The sequence below is a fragment of the Equus asinus genome, chromosome 7 (assembly GCF_041296235.1).
Source record: "Equus asinus isolate D_3611 breed Donkey chromosome 7, EquAss-T2T_v2, whole genome shotgun sequence".
In the NCBI taxonomy this organism is placed as follows: domain Eukaryota; kingdom Metazoa; phylum Chordata; class Mammalia; order Perissodactyla; family Equidae; genus Equus; species Equus asinus.
The window spans coordinates 82,553,756-82,574,415 of NC_091796.1; the positions used below are offsets into that span (position 1 = coordinate 82,553,756).

Below are 20,660 nucleotides of genomic sequence, written 5' to 3' on the forward strand. Positions count from 1 at the left end.
CTGAGTCACAGTTCTTTTCTCTATCTAGGAGCTCTTCAGGGATCAGTGAAATGAGTATAACACTAGTATGAGATCATGGACATTTTTATAACTATATTCACAGTAAGGAAGGCATATTATGCTTGATGCAAATGTGTATTTGTACTGTGTGGCAAACCTATAAATTGCCTTTTGAAATATGCTGCCTAGTCAAAATATGTACTATCTTTATGTAAGAATAAACATAATGACCAAGTAACTCTTGGCATTGGACGGAGCTGGGAAGTCTGAGTCACTATAAGCTAGGGGGCAAAGGCATTATAAGGAGTATGGCACCATTAAAAAAAAAAAGCCAAGTTTTCTTTTTAAGAGCTTTTTATTTGTAATTTGTTATTCATAATCACTTAGTACAATGTAGAATCTGAGAAATTTCTAACGAGGCCACATCAGAGCAAAAAGAAAATAAAATACTGAACTTTTTAGCTGCTACTAGCATGAACCTAACTGTACAGATTTTTTTCCATCTGAGAAACAAGAAACTCTTAAGTAGCTAGCCAAAGGAGTTGATTCCAATTAGAGTAATGCAATTCTGATTAGTTACTATTTTTAAAAAAGTGATTTCCCTTAAATGTAAGGAAAACTTAGGAGTCTCTGGGATTATATTTAATTCCACTTGGAATTTAGACAATATGACCTTTTATTCAACCCAGCCTGTAGTTGTTGGATTGGATTAAATATCAGTACCAGTTGCCAGCTGTGATATAAATCAAGGGGCATTCTATCATCAAATTATAAATTTCTATTGCCTCAGCTTTAGGAAGGCAAATCCCCCTCCCCGAGAAAAGACCCTGAGGGGTCTTAAATGTATTTTATTACAGATCTAGTCACCTTAAGTGATTGAAGATTTTGACATTCTATCCAGCAGGTGGTAGTAATAAGCCTAAAATCCAGAGGCACAAACATTTTCAAGGTTTTCACTATCTTTAATTCACCGAATAACCCCCGTGAAGTAGGTTAGCATTATCCACGTGATTAACAAGGAAGTAGAAAAATAAATGACCTATGTCATCTGGCTGAAGACCAGAGATTGCTCGATCAGAGCCAGTTTGCTGGGTGAAAACCATATCAAAAAGACAGGATTCAATTGGGATGGCAGAGCAAAAAGACAGAATCTATTCTGCACGTCAATTTCTGTTCTGACTTAAAATTTAGCTATATCAAAGAGACAAAAAGCATAAAGACAGTTGAATTAATGGTAGCAGAAGAATCTGTCAAAGCCTCTCTTTTTTTACTATTTTATGTCATGCAAAGCTTTCAAATTTCTTAGGCCCCAGCCAGTTACTTTACACTAAGGGTTCTTTCATTAAAACATATCACTAGTGAGAAATGCAGGCAAGAGGAAAGAACAAAATAAAAAGTTTGGCAAGTAGTTTCAGGTGGGACTTGCTTAAGGCAAGAGTCTTCCCCACTTTCATAGTTAGAACAATCCCTTGATTTCTGGGCCTAAAATAACTTTTGAAATGGTTTTCTAAAGAAAACCTATTGGCATCTGAAGTACTGACTGAAGCATTAATTAATGATTGCTGAAGCAAACCCTGAAATTTAACACTTGGCACACGCAACAAAAAGATGATTTATCCAATGCATACTGAGGTATCCTTGAGAAGTGATTTTAAGAAGCAGGAACAATGACAATGATAGAGTTAGTGGTCATGAATCACTAGAACAAAGTAGTATTCAGCAGAAAAGAAAGAAGCAGTTGTCACAATTGTGGGATAAGTAGAAATGGATTATATCTTGTGTAGTGTGGGATAAATGAGAGGCTCAGGAAAGCCTGACAAAGGGGTCTCCCCTACCAGCATTTACATAAGGGCTCTGACTGAGGATCAACCAAAGGGTGGATTATTTCTGTCTGATTTCCCCATCTGAGAGGTCATCTTCCAATTATTGGAAGATAATCTTTTTTTTTTTTTTTAAGATTTAATTTTTCCTTTTTCTCCCAAAGCCCCTGGTACATAGTTGTGTATTTTAGTTGTGAGTCCTTCTAGTTGTGGCATGTGGGATGCCACCTCAGCATGGCTTGATGAGAGGTGCCATGTCCACGCCCAGGATTCGAACTGGCAAAATCCTGGGCCACCGAAGTAGAGTCCATGAACTTAACCACTCGGCCACGGGGCCAGCCCCCAGAAGATCATCTTTACATACACTAATCTTCCCTTCCTTCAAGTCATCAGAAAAGGGGAGAATTTTTAGAAAATGGGTCTAAGCTTTCATTCGAGATAAGCACTTCACAGTTACAACAGTTACCTCAAAAGTATGAAGAGCAAGTGAAAATCTGCTTTCAGAGTTACACTAGGAGTCTCCCTATAGCAACTTTGCAGAGGCTAATGGTCCTGAGAAAGATTTTAGTTACAGGTATTCCATTCCCGGGGATCTAATCTGAACAAAGTTTCATACAAAGCAAATGAAGTTGGTCAAGAATAAAGGGAGATTAGTTAGGATGGACTGAGTTTGGAACAAACTTGTTTCTAACGGCCCATGGTAGGCATGACTACAGCAGGTGAGGAAAGAGTAGCATCTTCTTCTTTCCACTGAGAAGTGATGGTCTTTAGCTGAGTGTAGAATTGGATGCCCTAAAGAGAACAAAGGAAAAAAGAAAGAGCAAGAGACAGGGAGTTAGCATATGTTTCTGGGGAGTTCATGATTCCTCTTTTAATCAACTTTTGAAGGAGGGGCTGCTAAGTGCTACTCACATTCCTACTTGAGGAATAGGTGCAACCATAATCCAATATAATTGTTCATGAGATAATCTAATCTATGTAAAACATTTAGCATAGTACCTGGCACATAGTAAACAAACCTTAGCCATCATTATGCTGAAACTAGCCAAGAGCACCTAAATGGAAAAATTGAACAATGTAATCTGTTAAACTTGTAGGTAATTCTGTTCCTAGAGCTGAATATCATGTGCTCTGAGGTCTTGAGACACGGCTCAAATCCTGCCTCTACTCTTTATTGACTGCCGTTTAACCTTGGGCCTTATCTGTGACTTAATGCGCACCTTACAGCAATGTATGAGGGGAAAATGAAATGAATGCAAACATCCCGGCAAAGTAACTGCTGGTCAATAATTGCTAGTTTTTTCTCACCTTCCCATGAAGAAGAAAAACAAGTGAAGGGATGAAACATATATCAGGCCATTTCTGACAATTGTCAGTGATAAACAGCTCTATACCGAAGTAGTAAAATCCACATATCTTACAAATCTAAAATAAAACGTCTGCTATTATACACATTCACGTCTAAATCACCTATAAGATGTGAGCCAAAAAAATTCAGCATATTTAAGGCTTTACCATATACATAGTTTATTTTATAAGAATGGGCTTGAACAAAAGAGAATAGACTGTGCAGACCTAACTCTCATAAAATTACTTGCAAGCTAGAAAGATATTATTAGGAAAAAACACATTGGCTTGATTAAAATACTCTTCTAGAATATTTGACAAAATCTGGGTCATGTTAATATATTGAAAACAACGAGAGTTTATTACATACTTTCAATATAAGATACAACTAAAGTTTATATTTTATCATGTCAGAGTGATACTTTCGTGTCTTCTTTCCAGAATACAAAATAGCAATTTAATTACCTAAGGATTTAAGACTTGAACTGTATATGAGGTCAGTCTTTTCCTCCAAGAAGCCTCACTTACCAGAGTAACTTACAGTAATTAAACCAAGCCAGTGGAGAATAAAGGAGGAAAAAAACCCAAAAATATTTTAAGCAATAGTTTTACTCTGCTTCCTTTGAAAGAAATTTTTGTTAATAGTATCAGATTAATCAATTTTGAAAAAGCTGTGACTAATGTAGAAACTGGATAATCAGCCTCCAAATAACCAAAGTGTTTTCTTAACCACTTGGCCACACTGTCACATTCTACTGTGCAATCCCACTGTTAATTTTTTATTAACCTATAAAACATGTATAGAAAACATGTAATTTAGTACTGAAGGTTCCAAAATAGCTGTATTTCCGTGGGACTACAAAGAACTTCCACTAGCTCATTTGTTGAACACATGTTTAGGTGCCTGCTCTGTGCCAGGTACTGCAGGTAAGTAACTAATGTTTACAGTGTGGCCTAGTGGGTAAGACGGCTTCATAACATGGCTTAAAGAGCCTATATGACTTGCCCCTGCCTACCTCTCTAACCTTATCTCTTACCAGTCTCTTCCTCCTTCACTCATTGTGCTCCAGCCCATTTCTGCTTTTTGAACATGCCATGCCTGTTCCTGCCTTAGGACATATGCACCTGCTGAAGATTGTGGTAATTTAATCCTCATAATCTTAGAAAATATAGGTACTGTTATTGTTGTTATTTTACAGATGAAGAAACTTGAGACATAGAGAGGGTATCCCCCAAGGTCACACAGTTAATAACTGGCTGAACTGGGATTTGAACCCAGGCAATTTCGTTCCAGAACTGCTTTATTTTTCTTGCTCAGTGCTGCATTTATAGTGCCTAAACTAGTGTTTGGTAGACAGAAGGTGCTCAATAAAGTTTTTTGTAAATGAGTAACTATTACAGGAGAAATACGTGCAATGGTAGCACACGAGGGCATACCCAACACTGCACTGAGGAAGGGCTGGTGATGGTCACAGGTGCTTTTCTGGAGGAGTCCATTCTTTAAACTGAGCCATGACAGGTGATTAAGAGTTAGTCAGATGAAAGGGAGGAGGAAGAAAGAGGGTCACAGGCAGAGGAAAGGGCATATACAAAGGTTTGTACTTTCTGATGCTCTTTTTCCAAAACTTTGTTGCCTTCAAGAAGCAGCAGCTTTGGCAAAATTTTGTTAACTTTTAAATCTTTTCTAGGGGACCTACTGACAAGCACTGCTTAACAACATATGACCCCATAGAAGCTGCTGGCAGGCCCTTTTGTGCAGAATATTTGTTCCTGAATATGTTCAAAAAAGTTTTTTTAAACTTAGTTACCTGTTTGCCATAGAAATTGGTGTCTCCCCTGAAGGAAGATCGAGAGCCACTGAATGAGAACATTGGTAAAGGCACTGGAATGGGGACATTCACACCCACCTAAAGCAGAACAAATCCACGTCAAATACTAAGAAAAGGACTCAAAGCAGCTCTCCATTTAGAAGCACAAATACTTGGCATCAGAGAGACCAATTTTAAATATCCACCTTCCACCCCATCCTCCATCCCATGAACTTTTATTCCTGAGGAAGAAATGGGACATTGTGGGAGATCAGAGGGGCAGCGACTGATCAGTGTTTACTGTTTCCCCTTAGAGAGGAAACAGTAAATGGCTACAAGAATCTCCTAAAACTTCTGTTCACAAACCTGTCCGACATCCACCAGGTGGGAATATTTCCGAGCAGTGGCTCCATTGGTGGTGAAGATGGCAGTTCCATTTCCATATGGGTTGTCATTTACAATCTTGATAGCTTCATCCAAAGTGTCTGTCTCCAGAACCACAAGAACTGGACCAAAAATCTCCTCTTTGTAACAGGTCATATTTGGCTGCGAGGAGTGATGCATCCGGAAAAGAAGTCAGTATTGTATGCTTACTTGGTACTTCATTACCCACTGTTTACATGGATAGCTTTCATGTTAGTAATCTCTTTTCATTTTAAGCCACCTATTATAAAAAAAAAAAGTCCTTTCTTGCTGTGTTCCATCTTCCAAGCTGTCAGTCATATAAACAACTTAAAACTCCTATTAACTACAACTATACTCCTTTCCTAAAGCACTGTATTTTTAGGTCCCAGGACCCATCACTAGCTTCCTCTTTTATACCTGTATAACTTGTTTTACAATTGTTATGTTACTGAAATGTTACATGAAAATTCATTTTTTTATAAATCAAATATATATTAAAACCATCACGGGAGAATTTTTCTGTTGAAAGAAACCCTATGCTAAGTTTTCTGTAACATAAAAAAAATCCATTCTCATTCACTCCATTGCGTCCCAATGAGTCTATACATTTATATTTAGATATCAGGTCATAGTAAACATTCAAAACATCCTTTACCACCATAGCTAGTAAGCTGTGTTTGTTGCTGATAAGTGGATTTTTCCTCTTTGGTTCTGTGGCAAGAGATTTCATAATTTCTACTACTCTTACATTCACCTCTTGATTATTCAGGATTACAGTAGGATTAATGGGGGCATCAGAATTTCAAAAAAAGCCTCATAACTTCAACTTAGTCATTAATTTTAGCTGAGAGACTTGTAGAGTTTTGATAAATAAAAACTGACAGATCAATTATTTTCCTTTCATCACTTTCTGGTGAAGATGCAGCTGAATTTTGGGCACAGAGTAGGTACTCAATAGATACTGAGTGGTTGATATGTTGATGGAGACACTGCAATAGCTATAAGCTAAGCAGTAAGAAGGAGCAGGAAGAAAAAATTAACATTGAACAAATAAGTAACAAGTATAATATAAGATGGGGTTGGCAAAATATGGTGCATGGGCCAAAGGCAGCTTGCTGCCTGTTTTTGTACAACCCACACACAGAAACCATTGGTTTCTGTGTTTTTTTAAATAAAGTTTTATTGGAACACAGCCACAGTGTCAATGGCTGCTTTCACACTAAAATGTTGAGTTGAGTAGTTGCAACAGAGAGAGTATATCCCTGCAAAGCTGAAAATATTTACCATCTAGCCCTTTAGGGAAAGCTTGCTGACTACTGCTATAGTGGGAAGAGGTTGGGAGTCAGGAGGGGAGGTTCATTCAGACTCCACATAAAATAACTGAGTTATCCTGGCAAGAGATGAGGTCTCTAGTCATTAAATGTCTTCATTTATAAACTGGAGGGATGAGATTCCATAGCTTCTAAGGTGCCTGTAGCTCTTGTATTTGTGAAATAAATAATTCAGAGTTGTTCACCTTGACATTTGAGATGATGGTTGGTCCAACAAAGTTGCCATTTTCATAGCCTTTGACTTTAATTTTTCGACCATCAAGAAGGATTGAAGCTCCCTCCTTTGTTCCACTATCAATCAGATTACAGACTCGCTCTTTGGCCTGGGGAGTGATCAGAGGGCCAAGATCAGCTCCAGGCTGGTCTCCTGTAAAACAACACAGAAGTATTTAAGGTCTTCATTAACATATATTATGACTGCTAACTAAAGTTGAATCCAAATGACAAGTACAGTATAAAGAGAAGCAATGGTAAAAATAGACATGATCGGTCCCATTGGCTAAGGCCAATGGTAAAACCAAGTCTAAAGGAGCTAGGCAAGTAAGTGATTACCTGCATTGACTCTCAGATTTTTGGCACGCTCCACCAGCTCTGGCAGCCACTTCTTGGCTTCTCCCACAAGGATCGCTGTTGAAAGAGCCATGCAGCGCTGACCAGCAGCTCCAAATGCTGCCCCAACCAGCTGATTCAGGGTATTCTCCTTATTGGCATCTGGCATGACTACCCCATGGTTCTTGGCTCCCTAAGGAAATACAGAAAGTACATGGATCTTCCTTGGCAATATATAATTAGGCTAAGAAATTATGCAAAGAATTTGAGATTTCAAGGAAACCTGAGAATTTAAGGAAAGGACTAGAGAATTTATCCTTTATTGTTTTGAGGCTAGATTATCATTTTGATATTGCTGAAGTCTTGGTAATAGTAAGCAACTCCAGGTTACTTTTTTCTTTTACTTTCTCAGCTGATAAGCTGATATGTGTTAATTTACATCAAAACCATTACCAAAAATGCCCCAATCACATTCAGTCAAAGTGACAGGCTAAAAACACTGCATCCAGGAACCAAGGAGCACTCCCTTGTCTTTCCCAAGTCAGACAGGAAAGAATCTGTTCTCTCCTGGGGTTTCCAGTTATATGAAGAGCAATGTAAACAAAGAGCTGCCAGTAATAATGCCAGTAGCCAGCTGAAAGGCAAAACAGGAGGTAGGTCTCCTGACACACAATTTCTGGAAAGAGATTCTCCAAACTGGCTTGCTTCTAGATACTTCTAGATACATAGCCTCATAAACTTCTTTTCTATGGAGGATAACATATGATCATTTCCACATGTTTCCAGATACAACTGTAGTTGAGTGCATGGATAGAACCAAGTCTGCTACTTAATTTTATCCCATTACACATAATATACTATTAGACACAGAATACACTCAATAACTACATAGTGAACTGGGAAGGACTTACGTCAAATTGGCCAAAACACATTCAGCCATGAAAAGAAGTAAGTGGGCACTTCATGAATAGTTTCCAAGCCTGTGCATGGGAGGCTGTCCTTTCTGTAACATTAGCCAAATGATGAGAAAGCGGCAACTGGACTTTATATTTAGTATTAAAGAATTGCTAAGCATTTGGCAAGGAGCTAGTAAGAGAACAGCAAAACTATGTGACCAAGTAAACCACACTCACATTTCTTACAGGGATATTTGGCTCCTTCCAGTGCCTTAAATAGCCTGGATTCTTAGGGAAGATCGTATCTTTGACATTAGTATTTAGGATATGCCTCAAAAGAAGGAAGGATAAAGGGCTAGAAGTATGGTCTGAAGGAATAAACACCACAACCAGAATTCAGCTGTTACTGCTAAAGCCCAAAGAATTTGAATAACATTCTTAGAGAGAAATGTGCCTTTTGTCACCAAGATTAGTTGTATAAGATAAAAGGTAACTAAAGAACCTTAGAATAAAACTTGTCATAAGGTTCATGGTTAAAGAGAAGACATTCAGGATGAAATGGGAATAAAGAAACGATGGCATTAGAGTGGGATGAGTGCCCTCTGTGCTGAAGGGCTGTTTCTAGGTAATTTTAATACATGGAGTTTGGGGAAAAAGGAATAAGAAATCACCATATTTGCTTGAACTCTCTTGCCATGTCTTGACCCTCTCTCGAAGATGTACTCTCCTGCCTGGTTGGATCCCACAAAGCTGATTGCTTTGATATCCGGATGATCACAAATAAAGTTTACAGCTTTAAGAAGAAAATAAACGATCACCACAAAAGAACAAATGGCTACAGGCTTCTCAACATGGCACATCTCCCCTTTTCCCACTGGTATGAATGAGAAGTTTTCCTCCAAAATAACAGCATTTCAATACTCAACTTTTCCTTTTGTCCTTTAGGAATGTGATATTTTCTCACCTGTCACTATATACTGGGACTCTCAGATACTATTGTGCCCTCATGTGAGAGGCAATATAGCACAGTATTTAAAAGTAAAAACCAGGGTCAGCCTTCGTGGTTACACACATTCTGGCTTTTGACAGTTTCTAGCAGTGTAACTTTGGGCAAATTACTTAATTGTATTATGCCTCAATTTTCTTATCTGTAAAATGAAAAAATAATAGTACCTGCCTCAAGGGGTTGTTGTAAAGATTAAATGAGATGATATATGAAAGGCATTAGGAACAGTGCCCGAAACACAGAAGCGCTTTTTAAGTATTAGCTATTATTATATAAATTAGAAGTTCTTCAAGTCTATATATTCTCTGAGTTAAATATCCTCATAAATTCTCTCAATATTGAAGTGAAAATTTTCTCTTTATTCTCATCTGTGTCTTGCCCTAATCCATATTTATTTGTCCCAATATATTCTGTAGGGCAAGATGCATGCTACTCCCCAGCTAAGTTTTACCTTAGCACACAAAGATGGCAAAACAGTCAACAAACATTACTTTCAAACGTGGAGGGTACTATTAGTAAATCCCTTCCTCCCTAGGTTCCTCATCCTAAAACACCCATCACCACTCAACAGCTTGATTTTTTGGTAGCCAGATTACGTGCCACATTTACCTTCACGTTGTCCGTGTATGACATTCAGTGTTCCATCAGGGGCACCAGAGTCCTGGAGCAACTTGGCAAGAAGCATAGTTGCTCCAGGAACTCGCTCTGATGGTTTCATTAGGAAGGTATTTCCACACACCATGGCCATGGGAAACATCCACAGGGGAATCATGGCAGGAAAATTGAATGGAGCAATTCCTGCGCACACCCCCAGAGGCAGACGGTAGGAATAAAGGTCCATGTCTTTGGTGATGGATGGCATGGTCTCTCCCAGAATCAGGGATGTCACACTGCAGGCGTGTTCAACCACCTCTGGAACAGAGAAGAGGCAATCAGGCCATCAGCCCTCCACACTGTGCACTACAGTCATAACGTTGCTTAACAATGGGGATACATTCTGAGAAATGTGTTAGGCGATTTCGTCATTGTGTGAATATCATAGAATGTACTTACACAAACCTGGATGGTATAGCCTGCTACACACCTAGACTACAGGGTACTGATCTTATGGGACCACCATCATATATGCATCATTGACTGTAACATTGTCATGTGGAGCATGACTATACTTAGCTTTGTCATGCTCTAATCAGCTCTGAGGACAGGGAGTAGCTCAGGCCAGTGACAGAGGGAAGAAACACTCATTTGCCCTTCCATGTGAAGCGGTTGTGCAAAATGAGATTCTCTGAATGGGAAAAAGACAGTGAAATGCATATACCTACTAGAAGATCATTCAAGTAAAATAATGAAGTAAACCAATCTCATAGATACCTGAGAAGTATTGCCATTTTCCACAAGTATTAAAAAATATATCATGGGATAGCAAAATCTACATAAAAGAAGAAGCAATCCTCATTCTAGGATCTTTGCCTTCCATCTTCCTTTGCTCCTTCCCAAAGGTCCCTGAACTCCCCATGAGGGATTCCCAGCTTACGAAGGCCTCGAAATACATCTCCTTCGGCATCAGCTAGGGTCTTCCCTTGTTCCAGCGTGATTACCCTGGCAATTTCTTTCTAGAGAGAAAACACACAAATAGAAACCAATGCAAGGATGTGCCTCCTTTTAGTTCTCAGGCAGCCAAGGAAGAACAAAACTTGGGGAGAAGTAGCACAAGGGAGAGAGCCATGATCTATGCCTCTCGATTGCTGAGTTGTGGAGGGCAGCTAAAGGCCTCTGTGGGAGTGACAAGTATTCCCTAGGCAACAGTTTGGAAAATTATACCATTAGATTTCTTACCAAATTTTCTTTAATAAGCTGTTGATAGCGGAGCAGGACCTGCTGACGGCTTAATACTGACGTGTCTGCCCATGCAGGAAAAGCACGTTTGCAGGAAACAACAGCCGCATCCATTTCAGCCTTGGTGGCCTCAGGGACCCGACCAATAATCTCATTGGTGGCCTGATGGGAAAAAGCAGCACATGATCCTCTGCCCTTGCCCCACCTTCTCCATTTTTCATCTAGTCACGGAGGCAGTACTATGTGCTTCATGATAGATACTCAGGTCCCCACTTTCCCACCGTGTTCCCAGAATTCTTGGGTAGTCAGTTTAGTCCCAAAGCAGCTTTGCTTACTGGGTTGTGGATATCAGTCCATTTGTCACTTTTGGATTCAACAAATTTCCCATCAATGAAGAGCTTCACAGATGGCTGGGAAAAGCAAAAGACAGCAACAAAAAACTATATTAGTTATTTCTTTACTTCTCTCTCTCCCTTTTACAATGAGGAAGGAATTCGGGTTGATAATTGAATCTACTGCTCTCTAGAAATGTTCACTGGGAAAGAGAAACACAATATTCTTGTCTATAGTGTTTATTAAGATATTCTTAATACTGTGATCTCTCTGAAAATGGGAAATTCCCTGCTAACCACACAGTGGAACTTCATGAGTAAACACATGTAACTGAGAAGCTTAGACTAGAAAAGCAGCAGATTCTGTGTTAACAAAGGTTAGCTATTATGACTTATTGGCCCAGCTGACTTTCTGTCACATTAACATGAGTATGTCACCTTTATGATCAAAGGATTCTTAAAATGTTTCTGTGTGTATTTTTTCTGAGAAGTAGCTTACTTTCATTAAATTTTCAAAGGGGTCTGTGGACCAAAAAGGTAAAAGACTACTGTGTTACAGAGTGTGCATGCTTCTATACAGAAAAGATTTTGAGCACTAACCTGATTTATTAGACTTTAGGTACTTCAAATGGCTGACAGACAGAAAGTGTGTAAAAACAACTCTAAAGGTTGTTAAGAAGAAGACAACTATATGGCAGAGTCAACAAAACTTCTAGAAGCCATGAAAATGTATCTTTTGACACAGTAATCCTATTTCAGAATGGAAATAATCTAAAAGAAGGAAAAAACTAGAAATAAATGTTTGTTTTATAATATTGAAAAACTGAAGCAATCTAAATGTTATTTGGGGAAATTGTTAATTCAGGTTGTATCTACTTGATGGAATATATAAAGCCATTAAAATCGTAACTATAAATACCATCGTGCATAACTATAAAGACCGCTTACAACATAATAGACATAGTCATTATTTATTATATAAAACAGATTAAATGATAATACTCAAAAATTCCTTCTCAGGAGTCAACCTTTAGTGCCAAATAAACTCACCACTGAAGAAGAGAAGGAGGATGCTGGATACCAAGTGGAGTTCACCTTGGAAGAAGCCTGTGAGGAAAAAGAATGATTATTTTGATAAATGACAGCAGAAAATTATTAGCAAATGGCTACTACATGCTTAACATTATCCTAGTTACTGTGGCTATATGAAAAAGGACTTGGTATTTGCTCTAGAGGGTCATATAGTCTTTAAAGAGAAAAGATACGAGACTATGAGATATAGCAAACTATGAGAAAACAATAAAACCATAATGATCACGTCCTCAATTTCTAGGTCAGTCCTAGTTAAAAATATATATATTTTGGGGCCAGCCCCAGTGGCCTAGTGGTTAAGTTTGGCACACTCTGCTTCAGTGGCCCAGGTTTGGTTCCTGGGTGCAGACCTACACCACTCATCAATGGCAGAGGAAGACTGGCCACAGATGTTAGCTCAGGGTGACTCTTCCTCAGCAAAAAAAATATATATGTGTGTGTGTGTATATATATATATATGTTTTTTGTCATTAGACCATATTTTCCTAAGTTTTGGCCCATATCTAACAATATGAAAACAGCATGGTATCTAACACTATAAGATAGTATACAACCAAGTATCAAACGTAAGTATAATATACCCATACAAGTACTTGAAAACAAATGTTCATAGCAGCTTTATTTGTAATAGCCCCAAACTTAGAAACAACCCAAATGTTCACCACTGGATAGGTGAACAGGGAAATGAATGTGGTATATCCCTACATTGGAATACTACTCAGCAATAAAAAGGAATGAACTATTGATACATGCAACAACATGGGTAATTATAATAATTATATTGAGTGAAAGAAGTCAGACATAAAAAGAGTACATACTGTATGATTCCATTTATAAAAAAACAAGAAAATGCAAACTAATCTGTAGTGTCAGAAAGCAGATCAGTGATTGCTTAGAGATGATGGGGGAGGTAGAGAGGAGAGGGTAAGAGGGAAACTTTTGGGGGTGATGGATATGTACATTATCTTGATTGTGATGATGTTTTCATAGGTGTATACAAATATTAAAACATCAAATTGTATACTTTAAATATATACAGTTTATGTCAATTTTATCTCAATAAAGCTGTTCAAAAAGATGCAATATGTACCTTATAGGAAAGGAATGTGCTGCATAGGTAATAATCAGCAAATGGAGGGTAAATCAGTTACAGTAAAATAACTCTAAAAAAATAGTTTGTATATATGCTATGGAAGTTGATTTTAAAAATATTCAAGTCTAAATAAAGTGAGCAAACTGGAATACTCAGGACTGGAATATAAAAGAAACTGCAATCTATTAATCTTTTACCTTGTCTGAAGAGAGCCCATGTTAACCAAGGGTTTAGGGCTGCTTAAAGTGCAAGAATGTATGTGCCTGCAGCACTGTCCAGAGGAAAGGGTGCTGGTCCTTTGGGTCAGCAGACAATCGTTCCAAATGCCTAGTCTGCCTCCTTTCCCATTCCCCACAAAAGCCATTTCAAACCATCAACACTCTCCTGCAGCCCACCATGTCTTCTTTATAGCATGTTTCCAATACCAACCTGGTACACAGTGGGTGTTCAATAAAAATCTGAACAAAAGAAAGGTCCAGCAAGCAGCTTTATTGCCTGACTGCCCCCACCCCAGACTAGGTTAAGTGTCCCTTTTTTGTACTCCCACAGCAGCCAATACTTCCTCTATCAGGTTTATTTGGCTCTGTTGTAATTGCCTGGGTACTTGTCTGTTACCCCAAAGACTGTAAATTCCATGAGGGTAGGCACTACATCTGCCTTGTTCACCTCCTTTAGAGTCATTGTGATCAAGACTGTTCAGATATGGAAAATAGCTAGCAAGTAGTTGGTGCTCATTAAGTGTTATTATTACTATATTATTATTATAAATACTATTTGCTGTCACTCCTTGTATTTCAAAACTTACCAATTCTCTTAATACTTCCAACTCTGCTTCTTACTCTCAGGAGCTCGCCTTGTCTTTCCTACTTCAGAGGAAACAGAAACCATCAGACGAGAACTTCCTCATCTTCCTACTAGCAAACCTACGAAACTGACCTGCACATACACCCATCCTTTTTCCCTTCCTCCCTCTTATGGAGACGGTAGCTAGCAAGCTCTGTGAGGACAAAGTGACTGGGAGAGAGAGATGCACAATCAGTATCTGTGGACTGACTGAAGAGGTGTCTGTCCTCCAATCTAAGGCTAATCTCTGCCCCATGCTCTGAAGTCAACCTTTCCTGCTGCCTCTGACACTTCCATCAATTATCCTTTCTTTCCTGTACCTTAAACCTCTCTCCATCCAAAAGGTTCTTCATCTAATTAACTTTATTTCCTAATCTCCCACTAACTCTTCATCTATTTCAACCTTCATGACTGAACACCAGTGACTTTCTACACCCCATGGACTCTTCCCAGTCCTCCTTATACTTGACCTCTCAGCAGAAGTGACATGGTTAATCATGGCCCCCTTCCTGAACCCCCTTTTCACTTGTCTTCTGTGATGCCCCGGTATCTCTTCTATTTCTTGAGCCACTTCTTCTCTGCTTTCTTTGATGGTTCTTGTCCTCTACCTGTCCACTAACTGTTCAAGCTCTTCCTGGCTCGGTCCTAGGCCTTCTTTTCTTCTCATTTCACATACTTTCCTTGGATAATTTCATCAACTCGTGGCTTAACTACCTAGATCCTGATGATACCCATATCTGCAGTCCTTAGCCAGAATCTTCCTCTTCAGGTAATAAGTACATAACTGTCTTCACCACATCTCTACTTGGATGCTATTTAGCTACATGTTGAAAAAGCTGAGCTCCTCATCATCCTCCCACCAACCTGCTCTGCTTCCTATAGCCCACCTTTCAGTGAATGGGGCTGCTGTTCACCTAGTTGCCCAACCAGAAAGCTGAATGTCACCCCAGCTCCTCCCCGTCCCTCCACAGTGAATCAAACAAGTCCTGGCCATCTGTCCTCCCGGACATTTTTGGAATACCTCCCTTTTTCTCTACCCTTCCTGCCATCACCTCAGTTTATACCATCATTGTCTCTCCCCCGGACTTCAGTAATGGTTTCCTAACAAGTCTCCCAGCTCCAATCTTAAATCTTCTGAATCTATTTCTGCCACATAGCCAGAGGGTCTTTCTAAAACACAAATCTGATCAGATCACTCCCTTGTTTACAACCCTCCAATGACTTTCCACTGCCCTTGGGATAAAGACTAATCTTGATGTTGCTTAGAAGACCCTATATAGTATCTTTACTTCTCTAGTTTCATAGCTTTCCTCCTTGTTCTCTTTGCTCCAGCCATTTGGAACATGTTTTGTCTCTCTCTACCCTTGTACATGCTGCTTCCTCTTGCCCAAAATTGTTTAATCCCATTTGCTTGGCTCACTCCTACACCTTAGCTCCCTACTTAGCCATCACTTTGGGCACAGCTGCAGGTCAGTCTTGTAGGTTTGCTAGTAGGAAGTTGAGGAAGTTTTCATCTGATGGTTTCTGTTTCCTCTGAAGTAGGAAAAATAGGATTAACTCCTGAGAGTGAGAGGGGAAGTAGCAGAGTTGGAAATTTTTAAGTCTCAACCTCAGGTCTAGGCTAAGTACCTGATTGTGGAGCTCATAAAACACCTGAATTCCTCTATTTCTCATATCACATTACGGAATGATAGCTTGTTTAATCATTAAGTCTCTCTCAGATCACTAGATGGTTGTGTCCTCAGCCCTAGAACCATTCCTGGAAAAAAGTAAGCACTCAGCAATGTTTTGCAGAATGAAAGAATGAGTACCACCAAGCAACTGCTTGATATTAATTTTGTTTCATGTATACTCTCTCATAGGGCAGAAAATGCATGAATCAACTGGCTTGAGCATTCTAGGCCACCTTGTTTTATTTTTTCACTTGTATACAGCCTCTCTGCTGTCAAGAGGGCATAAAAGGCACTGCATCTGGTCTAATAAAACATTACATATAGTTTTTGACAAGTTAGATCTCTTTTCTTCATTTCCCAAGAAACGCTTGTTAGCACTGTTGCTGGAGAAACTACCCTATGTCCAGTCACACCAAACTTCCTGCTCTCTTCATGTTAATATTTTGTACTTGCCTGTTACCTTTACCAGGCACTCCCTTCTCCCCTGGGCTAAAAGCTGGTTAGTCCTGTAAGACTCAAGACCAGAGCCAACCCCTTTGGAAGCTTTTCCCGAATTGCACAGGTTGACTCTGGGGCTCTTTCCCTACATTCCCGCAGTAGCCTGTGCACTGCTATTGTTTAGCACTTATCACTGCATTATAACAGGGGAGCTTTCAGTGTTTTACTTACTTCTTCTTTCCCAAAGCTTGAGACAGTGCCTGACACAGAAAGAGATGACAAGATTTAAGTCCTAATCCTCAGCCCCATCAGTTACTAGTTGGGAGACCTTAGATGACCTTAAGTGTCAGGTAACTCACTTCATTATATTCATTAATTCTAATCTTCACAAATATTCTTACGACTAGAAAGTGGTAGACTTGGGATAGAATCCAAGTATGACTGTGAAGCCTGTGCTCTTTCTACCACATCACTGAGGAAAGTCACTGAGACCCTTTAAGACTGCTTTTCTTATCTCTAAATGGGAGTGGTAACATCACAAGAGCAGAAGTTTTAGGTAAGTCTTACTAGCCACCATAGCAGAGAAGATACACTGAATACTTAAAATAACTGAAAACAAGAACTTTCTCCTTTACAGATCCTTTGGATAGTCCTCTAAAATGCATGACTGAATCTACACCACCCTTTATCAAAGTGTCATGTTACAGCAACTCCCAGTTGGCTAAGGATTACTATTCCCATTTTTTTCCAGGTCAATTCAGAAGTTTCTTCAAATGAATCAGAAAATAGTGTCTGTCTCCAAAATAAAGTACATGGGAAAGGAGATTCCTTTCCTTGATGCAAAGGACAAAATACCTTCTTAAGGCTGTCAATGACTCATTGTGATGGCGAGAAGCAAAGGAAAAAAGTCAATTTCAGTAAAAGATTTCAAGAAGTTGGCAATGAAAAATATAGCGTAGAAACTCTGTTTCCGTACTTCTAAAAAAAGATACTAGAAACACAGAATTAGGGTCACAGCAAGAAATATATGACTGAAGCCAGACCACCTGACAAACCCTTCCAACCCATTCTCCACACTCTCATTAAATAGCATATTTAAACACGAACCTTTGCTGACTCTGTTAAGAATCTTAAAAGTGCATGTTTCTGCAGTAGAACTCAGTGAAACCTGGTAAATACTAATATTATCTAAAAGTCCAGCTACATAGAGGAAGAAGTTCCCAGGCTGGATGTAATAAGAAGGGCAATGTTGTTTCTTGCAGGTGGAAGAATGTTGCCTGTGGTAAATCTTGCCTCATATTCGAAGTCCCTGTTAGGCTGTGAACAACAGGGAAAAGGCTATGAACAGAGTTAGAGATCGCAGGCCTCAGGCATCAGCTTCTGTAGCTCTACCACCCCTCCTTTGGCTGGTTCAGAGAGGACCCAATCCCCACCATGGGCAGAGTTGAGGGTGTGTGGGCACACGAAGAGCTGACTTTGGGAAGGAAACTTGGCACTTACATTTCTTGTCTTCCTTGGCTCCCATTTTCTATCACCTGTTTTAGAGATGTTTCGTCCCTTGCATGTGCTTGGAACCAACTAGCCGCATAACTATGTGTCCTTGTTTACCTCCAACATGAGCACTGTAACTTTGCTGAGAGAAAGTTTAACTGAGTCTTGGCAAGCAAGGGGACAGCCTACAGCCTGTGGAAAATAAAAAGTACCAAAGCTGGGGAAAAAAGCTCAGCAAATGGCTGCTTTAGGGGAAAACCTAGTGTACGCTTCTAGAAGGAGATTCAAAGTTCATTCACCGACCCTCGCCCCTCTCGTGCCTCCTCCTCCCCTCTTTACCTCGGATTATAGACAGTGAAGTAGGGTGGGGGAAGGGACCAATCTGGACGCTTCTGGCAGGTGAAAGAGCTCTAGGAAAGCTGACCAGATGGGGAGTTTCTGGGAGAGAGGTGGCTGGTGCAGAGGAGAAAGGGAAAGACGGTGGGCAGACCCAGAGAGGTGAGGACAAGAGAGTGACTGCACGGACGGGGCAGGGCTGGAGGAGAAGAGTGGGCCAGAGCCAGAAAACGGGAGGCTCAAGACTAAAAGGGCGGAGGGCCAGGGGTGACAGCCCAGGGCTGGATCCAACGAGGGCAGACACGGAGTGAGGCGTGGGACAGGGCCGCACAGGTCGAGGGGGAACAGGGAGTCGGCCAAGAAGAGGTTGGCTCAGAGAGTGGACGGAAAGGACCCAATTCCTAGCTCTGCGACCCTTCGGTGCCACTCTCACTCGCCTGCAGGATCCGGGCCCGCACTGCCGCCGCCGCCACCAGTGACGCCATGGCTCTCGCCTACCTCTTCTCCGCCTCTCCGCGCCTCTACTGCCCGAGATTCCACAGACGAACTACCGCGGCCAGGCCTCGCCCCTCCAACCTGCCGCACCTCCTCATTGGTGGAGAGGACATTTTCCCCTAGCCAATCACTAGCCCTAACACTTCACTCCACCCCTCAGTCCCACTCCTAGGGGTATGCGATTGGTCAGAAGTAGAAGAGCTCGCGCCCCCTCCCACATCGGCAAACTCTGTCGGCGGAGGTTGGGAAGACACCCCTGACTTGGACACTCTATATAGAGCACACCGCGAAGACGCCCCCTAACCGGGAACTCCGATTGGCCACAGGCACGACCGCGGCCCCACCCCCTCACTGAGGAAAGTAAATAAGACCCTCCAAGAAGGGCAGTCGCTCCACCCCACCCACAGCGCGAGAGGGCGTGGCTAGCGCTGGGGGCGGGGCTAGGGGAAGATCGCCCTATGGGGCGGGGAAACGAGACTGGGCTGCGAGTTGAGGATAGGGTTTCCCTTTGGGGGCGTGGCTTACGGGTCCTTGCTTTCCCGCCGACGGTTGGCCACGTCACGTGACATGGGTTGGAAGATGGCGTCTCCCACAGATGGTAAGAGCCGGCTTAGAGATCCTTCGCCTACAGCCTTCTTCTTTGCTCTCCTGGGAACTTACACTCTCCGTCTGCCCCTCTAACTTACACTTCTTTCTCGGCCTCCTCTGCTTTCCCTTCCAGTTCTTTTCTTTGGGATGCGGCTGTCTTCAGCTGGCTGGTTTTTCACAGCGACTCTGAAGGTGCCCAGTTTCCCCGCTGGGTACCAGGTGGGTGGAGGAGGGCGCCCGCAAAGGACCCTTCCCGGGCCCTGCCCCTCCCTTAGCCTCATTTGGGCGAAGCTGAGGGCCGAGGAGGAGATGCTGCTGGAGGAAAGGAGGTGCCTTACTGTAGCTTTCTACTTCTGGGGCGTCCCATTTAAGAGTCGGTTCTCTTCTCTTTGAGCATCTGAAATGATTCTCTCAAACTCAGCTGGGATTGGTGGCTGACCTCATCCTGGGACTGAACCGCAAGAGAAACATTACTCTCTCCTCTTTCCTCAGATTGGTACCGTTGCCCTGGCAGCAAGGGAAGCGGGGGGACCTTTTCGGCCCCTCGCCATGAGAGACCCAGGAAAATGAGATTTGAGCTTTTTAGTGTGGTCTTGCACACGTCTCAACCTTTCTTGCGTCTGTTATTTTCTCACACTGAGTGAATGAACGGTTTCTGCTTATGTGTCGTCTTCAGATACAAGTCATCTCAGATGGCAACTAAGTGGTTTTGGTATACCCATATTCTTTTGCTCTCGGCTCTGCTTTAGAGAGTTAGGGTCTTGCAACTATTTCTGAACTCAATTTTTGCTTCTGTCGTCCCCATCCCCACGTCCGTTTCATTGATATGTAGTTTTTCCCTTCTCAAACCGACACGTTTTGTGTTAGGAAGGAATCTTAGAAGTTCATTTCAGGAATGAGGAAATAGGAGGCCAGGAAAGCTATATTGAGTACCTACTATATGAAAGGCATAATATTAGGTGTTTGGGGAGAGGAAGAGATGAGTCAAACATGTAGACACTTGCAGTTTCAGGTCTCATTTTAAATGTTGCCTCCCAGAGAGGCTTTGCCAGAATTCAGTATCTGGAATTGCCCCCTTCACCATTATCCCGGTACCTTCATTGTCAGCGTAGTTATTCTGTTAACTTTGCCCCTTTCACACTAGATTATAAATTCCAAGTCTATGTCGTTCGTAGTTGGATCCCAGGGCTTATCACAGTGCCTGGAAAGCAATAGGCCTTCAATTAACATTTATTGAAAGAGTGATTAGATATATGCATAAATAATATATTATTTGGGTTT

The 20,660-nt window shown here is 41.1% G+C and overlaps 3 protein-coding genes across 26 annotated transcripts in view; 2 read left to right on the forward strand and 1 right to left on the reverse strand.

The window, feature by feature from the left end:
- The window catches only part of BBOF1 (basal body orientation factor 1), a 63,249-nt gene extending 50,800 nt beyond the window's left edge, over positions 1-12,449 (forward strand). For 2 of the 4 annotated variants that reach the window (XM_014835706.3, XM_070514022.1), the window contains one exon: positions 4,856-5,342. In XM_014835706.3, the coding sequence (XP_014691192.2) occupies positions 4,856-4,867 (12 nt within the window). In that variant the 3' untranslated portion in view covers positions 4,868-5,342. Of the gene's footprint in view, positions 1-4,855; positions 5,343-12,350 lie in introns of those variants that run through there. The other 2 variants (XM_044773976.2, XM_044773974.2) reach the window with 2 other exon arrangements.
- ALDH6A1 (aldehyde dehydrogenase 6 family member A1) lies at positions 337-19,038 on the reverse strand. 11 transcript variants are annotated; one of them, XM_070514024.1, is made up of 15 exons: positions 18,795-18,856; positions 17,970-18,152; positions 17,577-17,786; positions 14,321-14,378; positions 12,381-12,437; positions 11,334-11,408; positions 10,999-11,160; positions 10,697-10,775; positions 9,772-10,074; positions 8,828-8,949; positions 7,264-7,453; positions 6,897-7,078; positions 5,342-5,521; positions 4,976-5,074; positions 337-2,612 (listed from the first exon to the last, which is right to left on the reverse strand). In XM_070514024.1, exons 7-15 carry the CDS (start codon positions 11,110-11,112, stop codon positions 2,508-2,510), a joined length of 1,374 nt encoding a protein of 457 aa, XP_070370125.1. In that variant the 5' UTR covers positions 11,113-11,160; positions 11,334-11,408; positions 12,381-12,437; positions 14,321-14,378; positions 17,577-17,786; positions 17,970-18,152; positions 18,795-18,856; the 3' UTR covers positions 337-2,507. The 11 variants fall into 11 exon arrangements, with proteins under 11 accessions (XP_070370125.1, XP_070370126.1, XP_070370127.1 ...); XM_070514025.1 differs by lacking the exon at positions 17,577-17,786 and having other exon boundaries at positions 14,321-14,381; positions 18,795-18,869; XM_070514026.1 differs by lacking the exon at positions 17,577-17,786 and having other exon boundaries at positions 18,795-18,840.
- Positions 19,013-20,660, forward strand: part of LIN52 (lin-52 DREAM MuvB core complex component) — a 111,545-nt gene continuing 109,897 nt past the window's right edge. For 3 of the 11 annotated variants that reach the window (XM_070514057.1, XM_070514058.1, XM_044774000.2), the window contains exon 1: positions 19,252-19,389. In XM_070514057.1, coding sequence (XP_070370158.1) covers positions 19,359-19,389 — 31 coding nt within the window. In that variant the 5' untranslated portion in view covers positions 19,252-19,358. Of the gene's footprint in view, positions 19,390-20,660 lie in introns of all 11 variants that reach the window. The other 8 variants (XM_070514056.1, XM_044773991.2, XM_044773999.2 and 5 more) reach the window with 6 other exon arrangements.